This window comes from Sciurus carolinensis, chromosome 2 (genome assembly GCF_902686445.1).
Source record: "Sciurus carolinensis chromosome 2, mSciCar1.2, whole genome shotgun sequence".
Classification (NCBI taxonomy): Eukaryota; Metazoa; Chordata; class Mammalia; order Rodentia; family Sciuridae; genus Sciurus; species Sciurus carolinensis.
Window position 1 is genome coordinate 52214377 of NC_062214.1, and position 25256 is coordinate 52239632.

Sequence of the window (25256 nt, forward strand, 5' to 3'; positions counted from 1 at the left end):
AAATGACCAATGAATGATATTATAAACTCTTACATGGGTGAAAAAAATGTATTCAAAGTACAAGGGAAAATCAGTAGGTTTCATTGAACAGAGTGCCAACATTTCACAAATACCATTTCTATTCCACATTCCAACTAACCATTGAGAAATAACAAAGCAAGAATTAAAGACAGGCAGTCAGTGTAGATAGGTAATCAAGTCCCATTGCAAAAGTGGAGGCAAGTTTGAGTCCTGGAAGTTTGAGACAGCCCCTGGGAGACTGGAATGTTAATGCCTCCAGAGTCCTTTGATTACCAAGATTACCAGCCTATACTGCCCTCCTAGAAGGTTGTTAATTAAGTACCCCCCTGAGCAGACAGGGAGTTCCTAATTAATGCCCCCTGGGCTGCTGCTCCCTTCCTGCTCCACACTCCACTTTGGCCCTTCCCCCTGCCCATCTGCTTCTCACCTTTTGGTCATCCCACCAGCATCTCCTAGACCTAGTCACAAACACAGGAAGGAGAGAGATAAGAGGGAAGAGGGCAGGAGAACAAAGAAAACCTAAAATGTATAAATGTATTCACTCCTTGGGATACCAGGACACCAGCTATGGCCCCTTTCTCCCTCCTGGGAGAAGTCTGTATTACTACATTTTAAATAAAACTTGTTTTCTACGCTTGCCTCTGCACCCTTCTCTAATGTTCAAACTTCAACATTTGGGGAAGCAGAACTTGTCACTGTTAACCAGCAGTATCAACACCATTTGTCCAGTTTTAGTGTACGAGAATATCCACAATTAACCTGAAAAGGGCATTAAGATATTCCCTTTTCTAACATCTGTATGAGGCAGTTTGTTCACCACGTTTCAACTAGAACAATATACCCTAACAGGTGCAAAAGCACATACAAGAATCCCTGTATGCATATATAAGAATCGTGTGTGTGTGTGGTACAAGGGATTGAACCTAAGGCCTTGCATGTGCTAGCGAAGTTCTCTAGCACTAAGTTACATCCCCAGTTCTTTTCATTTTTTTATTTTGAGGATGCTCTTGCTAAGTTGTTGAGGCTGGCCTAGAACCTGTGATTCTCCTGCCTCAGTCACTGGAGCAGCAGGAATTATAGGTATGTGCCATTGTGTCCAGCTAAGAATGTTTTTTATTAAGCCAGACACTAAAGAGATTTGCAAAAGATATAAAGTAATTCCACTGTTACCTGTAATTTGGGGTGGTAGGCATTGCTTTTCAAAAAATATTTATATAAACCTGTAATGGGCTTATTATTTTTTACAAATTAATCAATAGAGATATTCAAAATGTTTCTTGGTTTTAATATCTAACAAGTTAAACAGGAATAAATATAACTCAAATTAACAAAAACTCTTTGGGTTCCTCAATCATTTTTAAATTTATAGGGGTCCTCAGACTAAAAGATTTAATAACCACTAAGTTTTATGTTTATTCCACTTTTATAATTTCATTGCAGAATTGTGTTCAGAGTTCTAGGATAAAAATACAAAAATTAGACTTTTCTCTACCTCTTTGTTTAAGACTTACCTCTTTGTTAATTTTACCTGGGTTTCTTCTGATGTTTCATGTATTAGGCTCAAGGCAGAAAGGACAAGATGAAAATTAAACTTGGTTTTTGAAAGTACTTTATGGTGTGCAAACCAATTTCACACCTGCTGTTTTGTGTCTCTTAACAATCCCTAGAGGCAGACATGGTGCAAGTTGCACTCTTAAATGCAAATTGAAAGAAAGCAGTGTCTTATGTATAAACAGCAAGATTTGAAGACAGTAAAGAAGGCAAAATTGAGTTAATATTGGTTATCCCTTATTTTATGTAAAATAAATGAAATGAACATTTCATTTATTGTCCTAACATAGAGATCACAATAAAAAAGACTTAAGCATGCTTATGTACTTTAAGCATCTCAAAAACTTTGATTCTTATCTTATTTCTCGATTGTATGGCATAAGACACTGCATGGAAATAGGAAATTATTTCAGGTACCCAATCTTTCTGCTAAGGTTACTGTTTGATATTCAGACATCATGGATGATGTTTAGGAGACATGGTCCCTGATTCAGACTGGCTTTGAAGTGATCATGGGATTCTGTTTCTCTATGACCTCATCAGAAATTTGCTCACCCCTGTCCTGCCAACCTAGCATGGGTTCAAATGGGATACCACATCTCCTAGATATGGAAGAGCCCTGTGAATTCTGATTTGCACTTGCAACATAACACAGGATTTTATTTTTGTGTTATACAAAGAGAGAGTTTATATGTGCTTAAGCTCATTCTTACTGCATTCAGTCTTATATCAATATTATAGTAATTGAAAAAACATGATAGTTTAATTTTTAAAAATTCCAAAGCATATATGTAAAGAACATTCTAACATTCCTTAGTTTTGTTTTAGTTGAAAACATATTCTTAGGAGAAAGAATTTGAAATGTTTTTAATAAATTTAGAATGGCCATTAAAAAGGTACTACAAAAATGAACACTGTATTCTTATTTTACTTACTTTGCTGAGGGTTGTAACAATGCACCATCCTTGGTCCATGTATATGTGGCCTCACTGGGGGAAAGAAGCTCACAGAGTATATTGATGACCTCTGTCCTTTTTGTGATATACACTGTATTTCCAATCCTTGCATTTATTGTTTTGTTAAATGAAACTAAAGGGGGTTGACTTTGCCTCTTGAGAACAGGACCTTTTGGTTTAAAAGTCAGCCTGCCTGAGTTTTTCACTTTTGATCTCTGGGGCACACTTCCTGTTGTGCCCCTAAGCTGTGCAGCAGGAGGCACCTCTTCCTGGATGCCTCTCCATGGAATGTGTGCTGGCTGTGCCTTGGCTAACTCTGCCACCAGCTGATAAATCACCTGGGAGGCAAGGTCATCGCTGACCTCTCTGGTTTCCAGAAGCTGACTCATGTTTCTTATCAGTTCATCAAACTGTGCTGTATCCATGCTATATGCTCCTTGTTTGACTGCTGCTTCAAACTGCTTACTCTTAAACTCCCAGGAATTGGTGTTGCCTGCAGAATTGCTGCAGTGGCCTAACAAAGCTCTCAAGAAAGGTTGGCTATTAATTTGGTCATCAGGTAGGTAAAGCTCATTTTTGTTATTCCACATTTGTTGCATTTTATGCCATGCAGTTCCCAAACTATGTGCTTCATTGCGGTCTGTCCCAGGATGTTCCCTCACGTGCTCTCTGAGGGCTGGGTGTGCAATGAGCCGGTTATCCGTTCCAATGAGCTTGAGCACAACTGTTTCCTGGGCTGAGCCTGCGACACATCGGTACACACCGATGTCAGGGGCTGCGAGACTGTGGATCTTCAGTGAGCCTGACTTGGTAATGCCAAGTCGTTTGGAGTTCTGCAGACAACGACCATCCTTCTCCCACTGGATCAGAGACTTCTGGAATCGTCGCACTGGGCATTTAATAATCACAGATGTATTGGGCAGCAAATAGGCTCTGTTGCCAACAGTCAGATTAATACGCTTCTCCTCCCTTGTCTGAATATAGACTCTCTGAACACTGAGAATCTGAGGACCCTGCTCACCAATTTTTATTTTTGTCTTTGGTTTTACTTCTGCAGGAAAAAAGAAAGAAAAGAAAATGAAAAAAAAAATCAATAATACTAACTTTTTGACAGTCACCTCCCAAATCTACAAATCTTTTACTCTTTTAAAATATTTGAGAGTTAAAACATGAATAACATTACATATCTATACGCAAATAAATTTCACAACTATCAGCAACTTCAGCAAAGAATGCAAGTTTGAATGAGTTGCATGGAAACATGTAAATTATTTTACAAAACGCTGGTTTGGGGAGGCAAGAGGTTAAATGGTTCAATGAAATTATGGGACTGGTTATTCTACATTTGAGAAATATTCATTCTAATGCATGATCATATGATGGCTTCATAATTACCACCTTCTGGGTATAGATTTCATTGTAAGAGATTTATCTGATATTTTGGGCCTCTACCATCTGACAGGGTGACCTTTAGGGAGTTAGTCTGGCTTGGAGTCATGGCTACACCAAATCTGAAGGAGAGTAGGAATGTGAATAAATTCATTTGAAGGGTCCAAAAAGGAGAAAGAGGTTAGCCATTTGCAGAATCTAACCCAAATATGCCAGTTAAGCTAGCATGGTAGGGGAAGTTCTGAGGAAACAATGGGGAGTCATGACTAAAAAAGAAAAGATAGAGCAGGTACTTTGAAGTCAGACAAATCTGGAGTTTGAACCTTAGCTCTGCCATATGAATAAATCATTTCATTTTTCTGAGCCTCAGTTTTCCTTTTTGTAAACTGGATGATTTAGTTAGCACTTTCATCAGAGGAATGTGGAAATGAAGTCAGATTTTTTGTGTCAAGTGCACAAATAGTAGGCACATAATGGGCTCTCCTATATGACTACTGTACCAACTGGCCAGGTGACAAAGCCAGGTCCAGGCAAGAAGTTGCTGAGTAGATTGAGGGGGAGTCAGAGATGGGCTGGCTTTTTCTTGGGCATGGACTGTAGTGAACAGGCTGGTGTCAAGAAAGACACACCCCAGATCTTATCCCCAGAGAAGTACCTTTCTCCCTGTTTCACCTGAGAGGAGGCTCACTGTGTTTCTTGTAAATTTGAGGAGGGGTAAGGGACTATGATGTGACAGGAAGTCTGGTTCCTGCTTGATGATACATTTTGGTTTCTGGGCAGATCTGGGGGATAAGCTGGAGGACTTAGAGACACCAGACAGTGGTAGGAGAGGGACTGGACTTGCTAGATTCAGGAGGTCATGAAATTGAGACCTCATTACTTTGGTCCTCTTAGTACTGGCACTAACATGCTACAAGAAAAACTAGATCAATATTCCTCTTAGCTGGTTTTCTCAGGCCTTGGCAGTAGTCACAGGGTATATACTGATATCTTGATATAATTTCTAGAGTCCTCTGGCTGGTTCATAAGCCTTTTAGGATCTGGCTGCCTCCTGGGGTTTGGTGGTATCATTAGGTTCAGAAAAACAACAGAGAGACTTATAGTTTATGTAGTAGAGGTTTTCAGTGAAGGATATATATAATTAATTTGTATACAAATTTCATTGAAAAGCAGTTGGTAGTTCAGGCTTATTGATCTCAGAATGGGTCCAAAGGTTCTACCCCAGGATATTCCCTCAGCTCATTTCTAAGTGGTATCAGATGACCTGCTACTTAAACAGTTTCCTCTTTGGAATCGATTACGGAGTATCCACAGAGACTGTCGACCTGACCCTAGCCAGTTAAAGCATATAGATTTTTCTTTAATAGGCAACATAAAATTTTGAACTTATTTTGAATCTTGACCAAAGGCGGAAAGAAGATGTTACAGAGATGTTATGTTTTGGACATGAAATGCCCCCTAAAGGCCATGTGCTTAAAAGACTTGGTCTCCAGCCTGTGGTGCTATACGGCGGTGGTGCAAACTTTAGGAGGTAGGGCATAGTTAGAGGAAGTAGGTTCTGGGAGGCAGATAGGCCTTCGAAGAGTATATTTTGTATTTGGCTTCTTTCTCTCTCTCTTTGCTTCCCATCACCATGAGGTAAGCAATTTTATTCCAACTCACCCTTCTATCACAGACCCAGAAACTGCGGAGCCTTCTGATCATGGATTAAAACCTCTGAAACCATGAGCCAAAATAAATGTTTCTTCCTATCAATCAATTTCTCTCAGTTATTTTGTCACAGTGAAGGAAAACTAACACAAGAGGATTCCCTGGTTAATTCATAGTCCATCCATTACTACAGAAATGATGGTATTAAAAAAAACTTAATCTTCACAGAAAGTGCTCAGTCAACCAAAACAGTTAGTTATTTATTAATCTCAATGGCCTGGGTTCCATCCACAGAAATTAGACATTAGAGTTTTTTAAAGCTCCCCAAGGGACTGAGTGTGCAGCAAAGTTTGAGGACCATTGCGCTAGAGTGTACCATAATTAAACCAAAGTAGTATAGAAATGCATTCTTGTCCCAGTTTCTTTTATTGAAAGACAATTTAATGGGATGCTGCTGGTAAAGAAGAAAGGGAAAATAAGAAGCAGGATTCATGTTATCTATAAGATTCCTGCATGACATGAAGCATCTTCTGTAAGAAGACAATAGGAAGAGTTCTTTTTGGTCTCAGTTTCAGAAATCATACTTAGAGTAATCACAGATGGTCCCCAACTCAGGATGATTCCACTTAATGCTCCTTTGACTTTCCAATGGCACAAAAGCTATCTGTATTCAGTAGAAACCATATTTTTGAATTTTTATCTTTTCCCAGGCTAGCAATCTAAGGTGCAATACTCTCTAGTGATGCTGGGCGGCAGCAGCAAGTCACAGCTCCCAATCAGCCATCTCACCTCAAGGGTAAACAAGCTGCTCAGTTCACAATAGCCAGATTGTGGAACCAACCTAGATGTCCTTCAATTGATGAATGGATAAAGAAAATGTGGTATATATATACAATGGAATATTACTCAGCCATAAAGAATGATAAAATTATGGCATTTGCAGGCAAATGGATGAAGCTGGAGAATATCATGCTAAGTGAGATAAGCCAATCTCAAAAAACCAAAGGAAGAATGATATCGCTAATAAGTGGATGATGACACATAATGGGGGGTGGGAAGGGTTAGTGTTGGGGTTGGAGTTGGGTTTAGGGAGGGAGGCAGGAATGGAGGAAGGAAGGACTGTATAGATGGAGGGGAAGGGTGGGAGGGGAGGGGGGGAAGGGAAAAAATGGCAGAATGAATCAAACAACATTACCCTATGTAAATTTATGATTACACAAATGGTATGCCTTTACGCCATGTACAAATAGAGAAACAACATGTATCCCATTTGTTTACAATAAAAAGAAAAAAAAAAAAAGAACTGTGAAAAAAAAAAAAAAAGGGTAAACAACCCATTCTCTAATTGTATACTGTGTTACCAAGTTATGATGTTTGGCAGGTTAGTGTATTAAGGCATTTTCCACTGATGATTATACACACACACACACACACACCCACACACACACACACACACACACACGACAGGGGATTGAACCCAGGAGTGCTCTACCACTGACCTATACCCCCAGCCATTTTTTTTAAATGGAAGTCATTTTTTTAAAAATATTTTTTAGTTGTTGATGGACCTTTATTTATTTATTTATATGTGGTGCTGAGGATCGAACCCAGTACCTCACATATGCTAGGCAAGCGCTCTACCACTGAGACACAACCCCAGCTCCAACCCCCAGCCCTTTTTATTTTTTATTTTGAGACATTGTCTTGCTAAGTTGCTGAGGCTGGGCCTTGAACTTGTGATCTTCCTGCCTCAGCCTCCAGAGTCACTAGGATTATAGGCATCCACCACCATACCCAGTTGACTTATGGTATTTTCAACTGTCAAAGGGTTTATCAAGATCAAATGCACTGGGAGTCAAGGAGAATCTGTAGTTCATTTCCTACCTACAGAACACTGGACTCTGCAACTGGCCAAGGTTACCTTTTCCAAGATGGGTACTATGGTAGCAAGTTTAGAATCCAAATTTGGAGCCACATGTAACAGGAATATAAAATTCAAGGCATAATTGCCTATTAGTTTTTCTTATTTGTTTTCTTTTTTTATTACTTAATTGCTTCTAATTTTATTAACCTGTTTGCACTGTATGGATACTGTCAGTGGCCTTTTGTTGTGACAAGGTAGGGTATTTATGTATGTATACAGATGCGTAGACAAATTTATGTGTGTGCATCCATCTATATATCTATTATCATTATCTAAAAGTATATAGTTGAACACTCTGTCTGGTTCTTAGTCTCTCAGTGATGGAGAATAGAAAATGTGGATGGGCCATGGATGGCTTCAAAACTCACTCTTCAGAAGTGTTTCTAAGTCAGGCATTTGACTCGTGTCTGGGGAATGTGTGGAGACAGCTTATTTCACAGTAGTCATGGCTGCTACAGATGGAATCAAAGCTTCAATGTTTCAAGCTCCAGTAGAGTGGTACAGAAGCCCATGTAGGGAATCGATTAGCTGACTGGCTTAGGCTAGGGGTGATACAAGGGTGGTGTGAGGCCCACAAAGCATCCTGATGCCCTGGAACCAACAGGAAGGTGAGTCCTAATTACCTTCAGGCTCAGTGGTAACAAGACAACCGTCATTAAGTTTGGAGCTTAAAGCTGATGGGACCCTGATTCCTTCCAAGCCAGGTCATGGGGCCTATAGGTGGCAGATAGGGTTTAGCTTTGGTGAAGAGCCTGTCCTAATGGCTAGGTGAGTCACAGTAAAAGGTCACCTGCTATGTGGGCCACAGGACCCTTCAATGGAGGACAGGCCCTGTGGTCATAACTTGCTCCCTTCTACCCCGTTTTGGCAATTGCTCACACTAGAGCAGAGAACAGTTCAGTTAGCAAGTGCGCTGGGGAGTGGATTGAGATTCTAGCCAGAGACAGACACTCATGAGCTCTGCCAGGTTCTATAGCACAGGCCAATTCCTCCCTTGAGAATTCTGTTGAGTTCCTTCAGAGGAGCCTGGAGTGTGGTGACACTGGGCTCAGTTCTTAGACAAAAAACTGGTTCAGTTCTGGGTGACTGCCTTTTCCCACATCTAGAAATGCCCCAGTGCAGCAACAGTTGCCAAGGCAATTAGCAGGCAGGTACCTAAGCATGCTTCTGGAGGGGGTTCTGGCCTGTGCAAGGGACTAACCCATCCCTCCACCTTTCCACTGTGCTGGATCTGAGAAATGCCACATTTTTGTCTTGTCTAGAAAATGAAAAGCTCTTTCTTCTCTATGTCCTCCTTTTGAGTCTTTGTGCCACCCACCATGCCACAAAAGCCAGCTCTAGGTGCCTGGGGCTCTTCACAGGAGTTGCCTCACCTCCTTGCTTGTCTGTCCTGCCTTCACTCCAAGGGTATCTTTGCCATGACTCTGAGGCTTGGTGCCAAGCCAGGCTTCTGCCCCAAGCCATCTGGGCTGGATATTTACACTTGGTCTCGCCAGCATTTGACTCCTGCCACTCCCTAATGGGCTTTGGCTGTGACCCAGCCTCTAAGCAAGACTTCCTATTACCCTGCTGGAACTCCAAACACTCAGAATCCAGCCCTCAGTCTGGCTGCTGGGTTGGTGCTGATTCCCTTTCCTTCCACTGGGAGTGAAGATCCATCAAGCTTATTTGAAGCTGTATAAAAAACCTGGGAGTTTTTCTGGAATCTTTTTAGGCTTCTCGGAGTATAGGAACACAGGGAGCTGAGTGGAGTCTGCAAGGGATACTGTGGGTGGGACTTGTTAAAAGAGTTATGAAGGCCCAAGGCCCCATGGCTATAGTAAATCCCAGATCATCCTGAAAGAATGGCTTTCACTTACTTGTTTCTATTGCCCTTTTCAACTAAATGTTATCTGGCTTCTGTTCCCAGCACTGCACTAAAACCCTCTGGGAAAGACCACCCATGGCCTCTTAGTGATAAATCCACTGCCCTCCCCTCCATGTTCTTATTTGTTCAGCCTAGAGTATATGGTACCACAATCACTCCCTTCCTGAAGAGGTCTCTCCTTCCTAAGATTTTAAACCTTTCTGGTTCCTTCTGACCCTGTTAATTGCCAGCATCCTACTGGATGTTTCTACTCCTTGGGTGCAAGTGCTTGGCTATTTTCTCTTCTTGCCCTATAGTTTTTCTTGGATGATTTTGTAACTTTAAATAATTCCTTTAGGTTAATGATTCTCAAGTTAATCTGTCTATCCTAGACCAATCTCTGGAGCTTCAGACCTATTTGTCTACTGCCTACTAGAAATCTCTTCCTGATACAAGTTTCAAATATTATAATCTGGGCTGGGGATAGAGCTCAGCACAGTTTCCTTATGTGCTGAGGTCCTGGGTTTGATCCCCAGCACCACAAAAAATAAATAAATAATTAATTAAATAGTATAATCTAAACACCATCTGTTCCCCTATCCCAATGATCCTCTACTTTCTACTCCCTAACTTAACGGCATCAGCTCCTGCCCATTTCCTTAAGCCAGAAACTGCAAACCACTTAAATTAACTCATAAGTCAGTGGGATTGCTACCATCGATTCCCAGCTCTGTACTCAATAATGTCACACTAGTGGATGGCAACTGGCAATGGTAGCAGCATTTACACAACAGAAATTGGCAAACCAATGATAGCTACTTTTCCCTTATCATGATCCCACTCCAAAGCTGGTTTTAAACATTTACAAACCCACTACTATCCCTGTCCTTCAGTTCCTAACTCTAGTCAGACATCAAGAACTTGGATTATATATCTGAGCCATTGTTAGATTTCATCCTCTTTGCTCCTACTCTCATGACCTCTTACCTAGATATGACATATTCCCTGAACTAGACTCCCTGCCTGCAGTTTCATATTTATTCAATGTCTTTATAGCTGCCAGAGTAGATGAACTGATCATTAAAATCTGAATGACTCAGTGTGGAGCTCAAGGTCTCTTTCGTTATTACTCACCTAAGTTCTAGTCCTATGGGATTGCTTCAGTTCTCCCACAGTTACCATTTCATTTGACACCTTTTACCTTTGTCCACATTGCTCTCTTTTCCAAAATCCTGTTGTACCCTTCCCTGATGAATGGATACTTATCTTTCAGAAGTCCCCTCAAGGTTTCCTACTTTATGAAATTGTTTCCTGCCACTACATTCCGTTTGTTGAATGAATAAGTGAACAGTTGTGTATGTAAAAGAAAAAGTAACATGTATGCCTTTGGATTCTACAGGAGGTGATACAAACTCAAGATGGGTATTGGTGAGGGGATCCTGGAACTGGCTTAGTTTTCAAGAGCTGCAGGATGTCAGGCAGGGATCTGCATTACTGGAAACAGCCAAACTGACAAGTACAGGGGGAGCAGCAGCAGGGGAAGCCATACTACACTGTAAGGTTCAGGTGTAGGCATGAGGATGGGAGAGCTCAAGAGGCAGACTGAGGGCTCGTATAAGGAGAGAGATGGAGAACTGGAGGCAAGAGTCTGGGTTTGAGATAATCCCGGGAAGAGGCTAAGGCATACATTCTTGATATTCCAATCACATACTGCGTGCTTGGATGTCCCTCCTCTGGCAACTATCCTGATCTCAGCACTGTGGGGAAAAATAAGAATTCTTCTTCATCACAACTCAAGGACCCTACAAACCAGTAGTAATGATTTTAAAATTTCAAAATTGAACACTACATTTCTATTATTCTTTCAAGTACCTGAATTGAAGATAGTAATGGGGTTCACACAGCAGATGACGCTGTGTAATTGGGATAGCAGGTGTTAGGAAGGTCATCATGGGCACATGGGTGTTGGTTGTTCTGTATGTTGGCAAATGTTGGAGTGGAAGATAGTACTTGGTAGTGTGTCCTGGAGCAAGGTAGTGGGTATCTTGCCTGTCTATAATGTTGCCTCAGAAGGTCTATGAGGGCAATCCAAGTACTAAGTGCACAAGGACAGTGCAGAAATGGTGTAGAGACAGCAGGGGTAGGGAGGTTAGGAGAATGCCAAGTTCAACACTTGGTTCTGTGATACAAATGTAGGGAGAAGAAGATGCTCTACAGGAGCACAAAGGGAGAACCCATCAAAGCAAGGGCTGTGGATGAAAGGTGACAGACTGAGGCCAGGCTGCAGCTGATCTGCAGGTCCAGCTCAGGGTGACGTGGTTGTTGCAGGGAGCATGCATTCCTGCCTCTTGTTTGCTTCCATGCCCTCCATGTCTGGCAGGCTAGAGAATAGGGTGAGGTAAAGAAAAAATATAACTGTCTTTTTTCCTTTTCCTCCCTAAAATTTGTAATTTTCCTCTGCCCACCATTGTGCACCATAATAGTTTATAATTTCATTCTGTACCACATTGTATGACCTCATAGCCACAATGTATTCCCACATTTTTCTGTTATTATTTTAGAGGAAACTGCCAGTATGACTTTCATTTCACTGTCTTCTAAGATAGCTTAGAATCTAATGACAATGTTATAGAACCATCTACAATTAATAATGATTAGATAGGGAAAAAAAAATCAGATAGATAAGCTGCTCAAACAGAGCATGACATGGTGCCATTTGCCACAGACATTCCTGAATTCCAGGAGACTTTAAACTTAGAATCTGAAGATTTTGAAAATCTGTTCTCAAAAGATTCCCAGGGGGAAAAATGTTAATGCTGTCCATGAATCAGCAGAGAAAGGAAGTGAAAAGCGTAGGCTCAGGAATCGGACAGACTTGTGGTCAAACAGGGCAAAGGGGCCAACTGCCAGCCAGTGGGCCTCGGGCAACTCTCATACCTTCCCCAAGTCTTGAATTCCTTGTCTCTAAATGGGGTAACATCTGTCTCACAGCATTGCTGGGGGAACTAAATGAGATAACGAATTTAAGGAATTCCCCATGGTAAGTGCTTAATAAATGCTATTATTGTTAATTAACTTAAAGTTTTTATTATTTTATTTTGTGAGTTTCTCCAGAAAAGTTAATACACACACATGTGTACATATGCAGACACACACAACCCCCTCACAAGCAACATTAAAATAAGAATAGTTCACTCCAGATTTTTTTTTCTAACCATAACCAATTTCAGGAGGGTACCCAAGGTAATGAATGTTATTTTGCAGGGGAGTAATTAAAGATAATGAAAAAGCAAAGCAGGAAATAGACCCACAAATTGTTATTCACAATGTCCCTATTCCCTACGTCCCTACCACCTCTCTGCTGCCTAATTTTCAATTGTTGTAGTGGAAGCTCTGAATTCATCTGCTATGACCCTCTTACAGGAAACATATATTTATGTGTATAAATATTAAAAAAATGCATCCTTGCATGTATACTGAAAACACATATAGCTTTGAATAGAATGAGGCCATTGTATTAACTCTTCATAGTAAGCTTATTATTTATAATGAATTGAAAAGGTAGCCAAACTGCCATTTTTTTTCAACCAAAAGTACTTTATGTTTTCATTCTTGCTGGTTTCAGATTATACAGAAGAAAAATACTTTAATATTAAAAAATATTCAGCTCTTTTCCTTTTAAGGGGACAGATACAAATACATTACTGGCAAGGTCAGTTAGGAAGTTTATCAGTTTAACTTCTACATGGCACACTCCTGAATCTAAGTGGAAGAAATCACAGTGACGTGGAGAATATAAATCTAAGTTGAGAAGCCTCAAAGATGCATTTGCTAAGTGGGTGCTAATTTCTTAAAACCAACTTTTCTTAGAATTGTATCATGATCTTCCACATTCAACCATTTGCTGCTGAAAATAAGTCTTAAATTCATTTTAATCTACTTTACGCACAGATTAGAAATATGCTGATGTGTGGAAAACAAAGGCCTTAGGACAGAATGAGCAGAATCAGTGCATCCTGGTGAAGCACGGCCTTTACAATACTTACTGCGGCATGCAGGCATCTGGCAGGATCTTACAAGGGGGAGCCCTGGTATGTCCCTGCACAGCACCTCGCTGAGAGGAACACGCCGGCCTCTGGCAGTCAGTCTCTGACACATCTGCTTTCTTCTCTGGAGTCCAACACCACAAGTGACAGAGCACTGCAAGGAGAGTTGAGCAACCACCACGTTGAGCATGAGCATCAGGCAAGCCCACCGACAATAGTAAGGGCTCGGATGGGGAAAGGAGAGGGAACTTGGAAGTATGGATGTACCAATAAGCAAGCCTCCAAGCCTGAACGCCTCTATGATGTGTAGTTTCTTTCTCCTTTGGACTTCTTCCCACACTTCCTCTTCTTTTTCTCCTTTTCTTTTTCCTTCTTTCTCTCTCTTCCTCCCTTTCTTTATTTGCTCCCTTCTTTTGGAGATTAGTAATTAATTTGCGGTAGTTTATTTTTGTAGAGTTTGGTTTTTGGCATTGTAATTGATATCTAATTTATTTTTAACTGCTTATATTGTAAAATAATTTTAATTGATTAATTTTTACTGGTGTATTATTATTATACATAATAGTTGGATTCATTATGCCATATTCACATATGCACATAATATAATTCAATCAATCTCATCCCCCAGTACTTTTCCTTTCCTTTCCCTCTTCTCTTCCCTCCACTTGATCTGCTTTTACTTTAATTCCTTCTATTATGAGTAATATTTTAATTTGTGTATTATAATTACATATGTAAAATCAGGATTTACTCATTCTGACCTAGCCAGAGCAATCAAGCAAGAGAAAGAAATAAAGGGCATCTGAACTGGAAAAGAAGTCAAATTGTTACTGTTTGCCAATGACATAATTTTATATGTAGAAAATCCCACAGACTCCACCAAAACTATCAGAACTAATAAATGAATTGAACATTGTTGTGGAGTACAAAATCCACATCCAAAAATTAATATTATTGCTCTACACCAATAGCAAACTATCTGAAATAGAAATCAAGAGAGCAACATTTGTAATAGCTACAAAAATGTATCCAGGAATAAATTTAACCAAAGAGGTAAAAGACTCTATAATGAAAACTATAATACATTGAAGATATTGAGGTAGACACACAAAAACAATGGAAAGATAGCCCACATTTATGGATTAAAAGAATCAATATTGTTAAAATGTCCATACTACCCAAAGAGAGCTAGATTCAATGCTCTCCCTAACTAAATAACAACAATATTTTTCACAGAACTAGAAAAATCATTCCTAAATTTTGTACGGTGCCACTAAAATCCTCTTTTTGATAATAGTTAATAGTTAATTGCCAAAGCAATCTTAAGCAAAAAGAAGAATGTAGGTGGTATCACAATACTAAAATTCAAAATATTTAATAAGGGGCAATAAATGTAAATAGTATTTCTCAAAAGAAGACATAAAAATGGTTAATGGATAAATGAAAAAAAGCTTAACATCACAAATCATCAGGGAATTTAAGTCAAAACCACACACACAGAAATCACCTCACTCAAGTAAGAACAGTCATAATCAAAAAGACAAAAGATAACAAGTGCAAGCAAGGATGTGGAGAAAAGGGAACCTTTCCACACTGTTGTTAGGAACAGCTATCATGGAAAACAGTATGGAGGGTCCTCAAAAAAATTAAAAGAATGACCCCATGATCCAGCAATCCCACTACTGGATATTTATCCAAAGAAAATTAAATCCATATGTCAAAGAGACTTCTGCACTTGCAATGTTTACTGCAGCACTATTCACAGTAGCCAAGAGAAGGAAACAACCTAAGTGCCCACCAGCAGATGAATGGATAAAGAGAATGCTGCACCTGCAATGGAATTTTATTCATTCATAAAAAGGATGAAATCCTGTCATTTGTGACAACATGGATGGAAATAAAGATCATTATGTTAACTGAAATAAGAAAGACAAGTACCAAACAATCTTTCATATGTGGAAGAGAACAAAGTTTATCCCATAGAAGCTGAGAATAGAATGGTGGTTACAGCAGCCTGGGGAGTGTTAGAGGTGGGGTAGGAGAGATGGGGAAAGACAAATCAATGGGTACTAAGTTACAGTTAGAAACAAGAAGTTCTAGTGTGCTATTGCACAGTAAGCTGAGTATATATAACAATAAAGTATTTCATATTTCAAAAAGCTAGAGAAAAAGTATTTTAATGTTTTCACCACAAAGAAATGATAAATAGCCAGGCACAGTGGCACATGCCTATGATCCCAGCGACTTGGAAGGCTGAGGTAGGAGAATCAAGGCTAAGCAACTTAGTGAGATTCTCAACAATTTAGGGAGGCCCTGCCTCAAAATAAAAAATAAAAATGACTGGGGAAATATTTCAGCATTAGAGCACCTGGAGTTCAATTCCCAGTACCCACCCACACACACAGAAAAGATATATATTTGAGGGGATATGTATGTTCGACCTGACTTAAACATTATATGATGCATTCCATGCAAACATCACATGGAACCCCATTAATAGATATTTTTTGTTTTTAGTGATCAGTTAAAAATTGAATTAATTAATAACTTTAAAATGAATTAATAAACTAAAATTAATTAATATTAATGAATTAATAAACTTTAAAATGTATTGAAAGGAAAGTACTATGGTTTGGCTGTAATTTGAGTGCCTCCCCAGGCTCATATGTAAAGGCTGTTGGGAGGTGCTATGTATCTTTAAGAGCTGGGAACCAGGGGGAGAGCCTTAGATCACTGGGGGATGCCTTTGACAAGGATTGTAGGACCCCACACATCCCCACCCCCTTCTTCCTGACTTGAGAAGTGTGACACTTGCTCCCACCACTGTTATTTACCAGTCTCACCAGAACCAAGCTGATGCAGGTTGCCATACATTGAACCTTCAAAATCTGACTAAATAAATTTTACTCTTCATAAATTCATTGCCTCAGGCATTTAAGTTGTAGCTGCAAAGATGGCTAATATTTTAAAGAATCACCCAAATGGCCATATATAAAATAACATTAATACTTGATAATCACTGTGTATATATGTAATTTTAATTTGAAAATTTAATGTGATTTTTATTAAGTATACTAAGAAAAAACTAAAATAAAAGTAAAGGATTTGCTGAATGTCTGACATTTTCTACTATAGCTAATTCCCCAAAGAACATCCAAGGTGAAGAAAGAAGATTAACAAACCCAACAAGAGATTTGGATAGTTAATTTTAATGACATATTTTGACTTCAGAGAGTATCTTAGGGATCTTCTACTATGAGAGAGAGGAATTAAGCACCTCTCCTCTCCAAATTCCTAATTAGCTTACATTATATCATTTAGATAATGTCAAGATTTCTGCAGTTTACATTTTGTTCTGTACTGTGATTGCTAATTGATTAGTTTTAATTCCACACTTAAATGATTTCATCACTCATTTCTCATCATTTTTTACCAGGGTCAAAACATTCCTGGATTTTCTATTTTGAATCATCTTTGTGTTTCTTCTTGGTCCTATAGAGTTTCCAAGAGGGGCTTATCAGCGTGGTGTTCCTTGACGGTTTTTCTACATAAAGAGCAACCTGGATGAAGAGAACCTTCTGGGTCATGCTTTCTTTCCCTTAGATCCCGCTCCACTGTCTTACATTGACAAATGCAGAACAAGTGAGGGCCAGTAGGAAATTTTTTTTTTATTGTACACAAATGGGATACATGTTGTTTCTCTGTACATGGAGTCAAGGCATACCATTTGTGTAATCATAAATTACATAGGGTAATGTTGTTTGATTCATTCTGTTATTTTTTCTCTTCCCCCCACCCCTCCCACCCCTCTTTTCCCTCTATACAGTCCTTCCTTCCTCCATTCTTGCCACCCTCCCTAACCCTAACCCTAAACCTAACCCTAACCCTAACATTAACCCCTCCCACCCCCCATTATGTGTCATCATCTGTTTATCAGCGAGATCATTCTTCCTTTGGTTTTTTGAGATTGGCTTATCTCACTTAGCATGATATTCTCCAATTGCATCCATTTGCCTGCAAATGTCATAATTTTATCATTCTTTATGGCTGAGTAATATTCCATTATATATATATGCCACAGTTTATTTATCCATTCATCAGTTGAAGGACATCTAGGTTGGTTCCACAATCTGGCTATTGTGAATTGAGCAGCAATGAACATTGATGTGGCTGTATCACTGTAGTATGCTGATTTTAAGTCCTTTGGGTATAGGCCAAGGAGTGGGATAGCTGGGTCAAATGATGGTTCCATTCCAAGCTTTCTGAGGAATCTCCATACTGCTTTCCAGAGTGGCTGCACTAATTTGCAACCCCACCGGCAATGTATGAGTGTACCTTTTTCCCCACATCCTCTCCAACACCTATTGTTGCTTGTGTTCTTGATAATCACCATTCTAATTGGGGTGAGATGGAATCTTAGGGTGGTTTTGATTTGCATTTCTCTTATTACTAGAGATGTTGAACATTTTTTCATGTATCTGTTGATTGCTTGGACATCTTCTTCTATGAAGGAAATTTTTGTGGTTGATTTGTTTGCCCTTCCTTGCTTGGAGACCTGTGGATAAATTCTTTATCCATAAAGTTCAGCACCTGATGCAGGCTGTCTCAGAGGGTTGTATTTTTTGGCACATGATGTGCCTTTATGATTTCCTGACAAAAGTCTTCACTAAAGGAAGTCAGTTCCCCTTAAGTTATCTTTGAATATTTTTCTGTTCCATTTGTTTTGTTGTTCTCAACAAATACCAGTTATGCATATGTCTGCATTCCATACCCATCATTGCCTCTAACAACCAATCTTTGCTCTTTTCCATATCATGTTATATGATGTACTCCAGCCTGTGCAACATTGTTTTCAATTGTTTTATGTGATGCTTTAGTTGCTTATAATGTAACTTTTGTGTCTGCTAGTTTCAATTTTTGTCTTTTGTTTTTTCCTATTTCAGTTATCTTTTTATTTCCTGCTATCTTATAATCTTAAAAACAAACAAACAAAATCCCTCAAACCTCACCTTTAAGACACTTTCCTGCTAGATGACTATTGCTTCTTTGGGAGTATGGAACCCATCTGTTGGAACTATTCTCTGTTAAATACCTTTGTTATGTTGCCTGTGTGACTCTTGCTTTAGGTTCCTTTTCCCCCACCCCAACTACTTCCTTCTACTTCCATCTTACCCCCTCATTTTGAAGTGCATGCCAGGGCTCTGAATGCAACTGACTATTTGTGAGTCACGTGAGTGAGGTAGGGCAGTTTGCTGTCTTCAATACTCTGTCACCAAATCTCTTACTTTTTTGTCCACAACTCTCTTCAGATTTTGGCATTTGAATGGTTGGCATGACTAAGAGAAGAGCTTTTTAAATAAGTGGTTCACTGTGTAATCACTTGGTAAGACTGCCTCCCCTGCCTTCACGCCACTAAATATCTGGCACCCTTCCCCAGTGAGGCGGTATACAATGTGGTTTCTCCTGCAGCGCTGTCTCCCACCACAGTTCTGCAGGGACATTCTCTGTGTTTCAGGGGCAGTTCATGGTCCTTGATCTAGTAGTCCCCCTAATCAGAGAACTATTGAACAGACCTTTCAGGACAGCCATACTTACTCCTAGGGAAATCTATATCCTGCTCAGAGTCCAAGAAAATATTTGTCAGCTCTCAAACTTCCCTCTCATTTTGGTCCAGATTTTATGGTCTTTGGCAGGTGTGTTTCATGATTTACAGTTTGGGATTATGGCCATTTCATTGTTCACTGAAGACAGAGTGTTTCCTCTTTTTCATTCACTTTGTGGGTTTTTTGTAGGGCTTCAAAGGAAGCAAAAGGAATTTTTTAAAATGCCTTATTGTCATGTTTAACAGAAAACTCTTATTATTATTATTTTTCAGTACAGAGAGAAGCTTTTCATAGACTTTTTGAACAGGTAGTTTAAAATTACGATTTACCAAATGACTTATTTTTCTTAAGTCAAATGATCAGCCAAGAGTTTGCCATATAATAAAACTTTTTATTAAAAAATTTTTATTAAACAGTAAACTGAGCCATTTTTGCTCAAACATTCTAATAAGATATTTCCAATGATACATGTTTGACTTTTCTTCCCCATCATAAATGCTAGTAGGATCATTTGTAAATCCCTTTTCTGGGTGGTGCTCATATGTGACTCCGTATTTGTTAAGTACAAATTAGGAGTGCCATTAGAGAATGTTCACAAATTACGTATGAGTGTGTGTGTGTGTGTGTGTGTGTGTGTGTGTGTTTGTGTGTATGTCGGAAGAGAGAGAGAGAGAGAAAGAGAGAGAGAGAAAGAGAGAGAGAGAGAGAGAGAATATTACTGACTTAATTATCATTCACAAAGCAGCAACTCTGTGGCAAATCTCCTATGGGTTCACTAGAGAGATTTAGTAGATTCTGCAGGAGGAGCATATAGGAACAACATATATCATATCGTTGTAACTCTTTTTCTATAGCCTTTAAATTTGAAGTTTATTTTGGCAGGATAAAATCCAGGGCTCCCATTTTCTTTTCTTCAGTATATTAATTATGTTGCTCCATTGTACAGGGTAGTATTGTAAAGTGATGCCAAGCCGGGTGTGGTAGCACATGCCTATGATCCCTGCACTTGGGAGGCTGAGGTAGGAGGATTGGAAGTTCAAAGCTGGTAAGGCCCTAAGCAATTTAGTGAGACTCTGTCTCAAAATAAAAAATAACAAGAGCTGGGGATGTATGTGGCTCTGGTTAATTGGCCCTGAGTTCAATCCCTGGTACCACAAAAATATAAAAAATAAAAATAAATAGAAAACTTGGAATGGAACCACCATTTGACCCAGCTATCCCACTCCTTGGCCTATATCCAAAGGACTTAAAATCATCATACTACAGAGATACAGCCACATCAATGTTCATAGCTGCTAAGTTCACAATAGCCAGATTGTAGAACCAACCTAGATGTCCTTCAATTGATGAATGGATAAAGAAACTGTGGTATATATATACAATGGAATATTACTCAGCCATAAAGAATGATAAAATTATGGCATTTGTAGGCAAATGGATGAAATTGGAGAATATCATGCTAAGTGAGATAAGCCAATCTCAAAAAGCCAAAGGACGAATGATATCACTAATAAGTGAATGATGACACATAATAGGGGGTGGGAGGGGTTAGTGTTAGGGTTAGAGTTAGGGTTAGGGAGGAGGGCAAGAATGGAGGAAGGAAGGACTGTATAGAGGGAAAAGAGGGGTGGGAGGGGTGGGGGGAAGAGAAAAAATAACAGAATGAATCAAACAACATTACCCTATGTAAATTTATGATTACACAAATGGTATGCCTTTACGCCATGTACAGAGAAACAACATGTATCCCATTTGTTTACAATAAAAAATAAATAAATAAATAAATAAAGAGGGAAATCTGATGTCATTATGATATTTTTTAACCTAATAAAAAACTTGATTCTTTTTGTCCAAATGCACAAATATGTTTATCTTTAATAGTCAGTCAGTTTAGAAAAACATGTCTTGATACTGACAACTCTGGGTCAATTTTCCTAGGTATACAGGGCAATGTAGCAATTCAAGTCTTTTCTTCATAGTTTTGTTCTGTTATACTGTTTTGGTGGCTTTCTTTTCCTGAGACTTTGTATTCACTGGAATTTCTGTCCCTATATTTTGTACCTGTCATTTTTATTTGAATCCTTTTCATTTCTTTTTGAGTCTTTTCACTGCCCTCCTTTGTTTGGTTGCCCTCTTTATGAATTTCTGTATCGAGTTATTCTGGGGTTCCTTCTAGTTTAGTCTACGTCTCAAAATTTCCCCCTAGATTTCTAATTCTTTTCTAAATGCTGTCAGCTATCTTTTCACGTTTCCTTGTTATTTATTTATCTCATTTCTTAGGTTTTCTGTTTTTTATTTGTTTCTGTGGTTTTAGTTTCTTTGAGCTCCTTTTGTAACATTAAGCTACATTTTTACCTGTTTCAAGGTGGTGTGTTACTTACAGTAATTTTTATTTTTATTTTAATTTTTTTTGGTATGGGGTTTGTTGGTGGTACTATAGAAACTAAATAGATTGCTTTCTGTGCTTTTAGGAAAGGGGAGTGTATGTGGTAGAGTGTTTCGGGGTAATTATCTTCACTGTTCCTGGCTCCTTCCTCTGACCTCTGGTGTTAAAAGGAAGCATTTAGCAATCTGGCCACAGTTCTGAAGTTTGTACTCTCTGGACTCATGCACTCCCAAGGAACTAAACATCCTCTTTCCTTTTCTCCACATGTTGCTTCTCAACTCAGATAATAATTCTGACAACTTTCGTTGGGCATTCTGAAGACATTAGATATGAGAGATGTTCTGGAACTCTCAGTCTCCTTAGGACATCCCCGAGTGAGTCTGCATGATCACCTTCGCCCTTAGTTACACTCTGGACCTGGAATCTTCTCTCAGTTGAATTGACGGATCTGAGGTCTGCTTGCTCAGGGTTCTATTAAACCCTGTCTTGGTAATTATCATTGACTCCTGTGTTCCATGTTATTTTTTTTTTGAAATCTCTTCTCAGTTGCTAAATTTACAGTTTCTTTAGTGTCTGTTACTGTGTATGGTTTGGGCTTACCCACTTTTGTCATTTTCATTAAAGTTATCTGTGTTTTTCTCCTTTTCCTTCTGAAATCCTAATTACTATTTTTATTTATTTTTTTTTGTTTTGCTTTTTAATGAGGGTTTTGAGAACATTAAGCTACCAGGCTGCCACCCTAGTATTTCTTCACTGGAAACCTCCTAAATAGTTTTTGAAGGAACTATTGTCAATAATACACTTTTAGATACCAGAGTACTCATCTTCTGTGACTTCAACTACCATTCCCATGTTGATAATTATATAGTTAAAACTTTAGTGCAGATTTCTCCTGAGCTATAGTTCCTGATTGATACTTTTATAGACTCTCAAACTACATGTATATCTAAACTACACCCGTTTTCTCTCCTTTTCAAATCACAATCTGAATATGCTTTTTCTTCTTTAATTTTAAAGAAGAAATTAATTTCACCTCATCTATTAGCCTCCTAAGGCAGAAATGAGGGATGCCCTTCTTTTTGCTCATTTGCTACCAATTTGATAACCAAAATATGTCAATTATATTTCCTGAATACCTTTCAAAATTATCTACTATTCTCTATCCCAATGGCTTCATTATCTCTCATTGGTTTTATTCCAGTCTCCATATAACAAGGTTTCTCATACTCCAGTAATTTCTTCCTATAATACACTGCCCATAGTGCAGCCAGAATTATATATATGAAACCCTGCACTTTACTTCCTTATTCAAACATCGTTCATCATGCCCTCAAGGACTACAGGGATAGATACAAATACCACAGTCCTTCACCATCTGGTTGCAACCTCTCCAGTCTATCTCACCTTTCACCACTTCCTCAATGCACCCTGTTCCCACACCATATTCCACTGGTAAACTCACAAGTCTGTGCCTTTGTATAAACTGCTGTCACGGCCTAGACCACCCTTATGTCACTTCCACACAGTTTGCACTCATTTCTTAAGATTCAAATCTAAAGTTACATCTTTTACAATACTTTCCTTGGACCCAGGCAGACACAGATGTTTTCTCTCAATTGTTTCATAGTTCTGTACCTGGGACACCTTTATTAGGCTCTTTAACATGATTATAAGCATTATTTCAACTGCATGCCTCATTAAACTGTGAGTTCATTGAAATAATCTTAATTGTCTCTGATTCCAGTGCCTGGGGTAATCAGCACAGCACTGTGCAATAAATGTCTGTTGTTTAAATGACTGTGAGCATGTAAAGTTATGGAATAGGAATAGAAATATTCAGTTTAGAAGAAGCTTTCGTCTCTTTATGACAATGAGAGTTTGCCAAACAGCAAGTGGGATACAGATAAATGGAGATGGTCCTTCCCTCTGGCAGCTACAATCGAGTCAGAAAAATAAGGCATAGCTGTTATAGGGCACAACTGAAGAACAGACTGATCACCACTGAGAAGTCCAAATTTGAGAGTCTTTATTAAGCCGGCCAGCTGACTGTCTCAGACAATGCCCCCAAAATGGCTATTGGGAGAACAGCCCCAATCATAGGGTTGCAGGGGTTCTTATACCAAAAATCACATCAATCACAAGTGTCTGTTGCTGATTCGAAATTACAAACTAACATAATAAAATCATCAGCAGAGTGGGAAGTGGGTTAATACAACCCTTACCTAGGTACAAACTAAAGAATGGTTACTAACATCCACATAATCATTGTTGACATCACTGTTCACATGGCGCATTGTTTAGGAGAAGAAGGAATCAAAAGAGAACAATTTTTCATCACATAAGAATTGTCATTTTGTATTGCTAAACATGCCATGCTAAGTAACTGATGATGGGTACAGAGGCAGGGTGTTCCCATGGGGGAAGCTAAGCAATTGTTGATGGGATCAGAGGTGGGGCATTCCCATGGGAGAAGCATTTCCTACATAACTTGGAGTCTCAGAAGCACAATAGATCTGTTTAGTCATTGCCCATATATCCTGGCCTGTAACATTTCCAAGGAGCCAAATCTGTCAGCCCATCACAATAATCAGATTGCTTGTGTTGGGGTGGGGGTTATGAGATTTAAAATAAGTGGAACAAACATATAACTGAATGCACTGGGTGCAGTTTGAACGGGTCAAAATTTAAGGGTAAACTGTCATACTGAATCTAAAAAGACCATTATTAAAGTAGAAGAGTGGTTATCTACATAGTGATAAGAAGAAACTCATAATTAATTCCACATAAGAAAAAAGTAAAAAGAAGATTTTAGAAAAACCTTGAGAATTAGAACTTTTTTTTATTCATGGAGGAATATCTGAAAAAATAGTTAATGCTTTTAGATCAAATACCTCACATCAAGATCATATTAACTCTACAGGTCTACAGGACAAGAATTGATAGAGTGGATCTACATCCAGATATCTGATATCTCCTGGCCACACCAAACACTAATTAGGTAGATGAAGATTTTAAAGTGTATTAGAGAAGCCAAGTCAGGTTTCTTAGACTTTGTAAAAAAAAAAAAAAAAAAAAGGAAGAAAGAAAGAGAGAGAGAGTTCAAAGATTGGAATTTGTTGAGGTCATTTCTATCCTAGGCACCATCAATAAGCTAAAATTGTTTATCAATGACACTGTGTGTGTGTGTGTGTTATGCTTTAGATATGAGGTGACCCCCAAAAATTATGTTTGAGACAATGAAAGAACATTCAGAGACAAAGGATTAGATTATGACAACTGTATCCTAATCAGTGGATTAATCCACCGATATGGATTAACTGGGTGGTAACCATAGGCAGGCAGAGTGTGGCTAGAGGAAGTAGGCCTTTGGGGCATGACTTTTGGGTTTATATTTTGTCTCTGGTGAGTGGAGCTCTCTGTTTTGTGGATGACCTGTCCTGAGTTGCTCTCCTTCACGATGTCCTTCTGCCCTGATGTTCTGCCTCACCTCAGGCCCAGAGACATGGGGTCAGTTAACTGTGTACTGAAACTCTGAAACCATAAAGCATTCCTCTAAATTGGTCTTGTCAGTTATTTTGGTCACAATGATGAAAAAGCTGGCTAATACAAATTGGTACCAAGAGTGGAATCGTTGCTATGACTCACTTGACCATGTGGATCGGAAGCACTGTGAACTGGTTTGCAAGAGGAGTTCAGAAAAGTACAAAGATGTGGGATGGACAAGCTTTAGAATGCTGTAAGCAGAGATTAATGGCTGATTCTGATGGGAGTTCAGAAAATCAGAATGCCAATAGAACTGTGGACAGTAAAGATTAGGTTCTGGAAAGAGAGACAGGAGGACTCTATTGGAAATTGGACTAGAGGCCATTCATGTCATATTTTGG

General features: G+C 39.0%; 1 protein-coding gene across 3 annotated transcripts in view; it reads right to left on the reverse strand.

Annotated features, from left to right (window-relative positions):
• Adamtsl3 (ADAMTS like 3) overlaps positions 1-25256 on the reverse strand; it is a 347565-nt gene that overhangs the window by 50864 nt on the left and 271445 nt on the right. For all 3 annotated transcript variants that reach the window (XM_047534772.1, XM_047534782.1, XM_047534791.1), the window contains exons 20-21: positions 13384-13537; positions 2508-3579 (exon numbers count right to left, since the gene is read on the reverse strand). In XM_047534772.1, the coding sequence (XP_047390728.1) occupies positions 2508-3579; positions 13384-13537 (1226 nt within the window). The remainder of the gene's footprint in view (positions 1-2507; positions 3580-13383; positions 13538-25256) is intronic.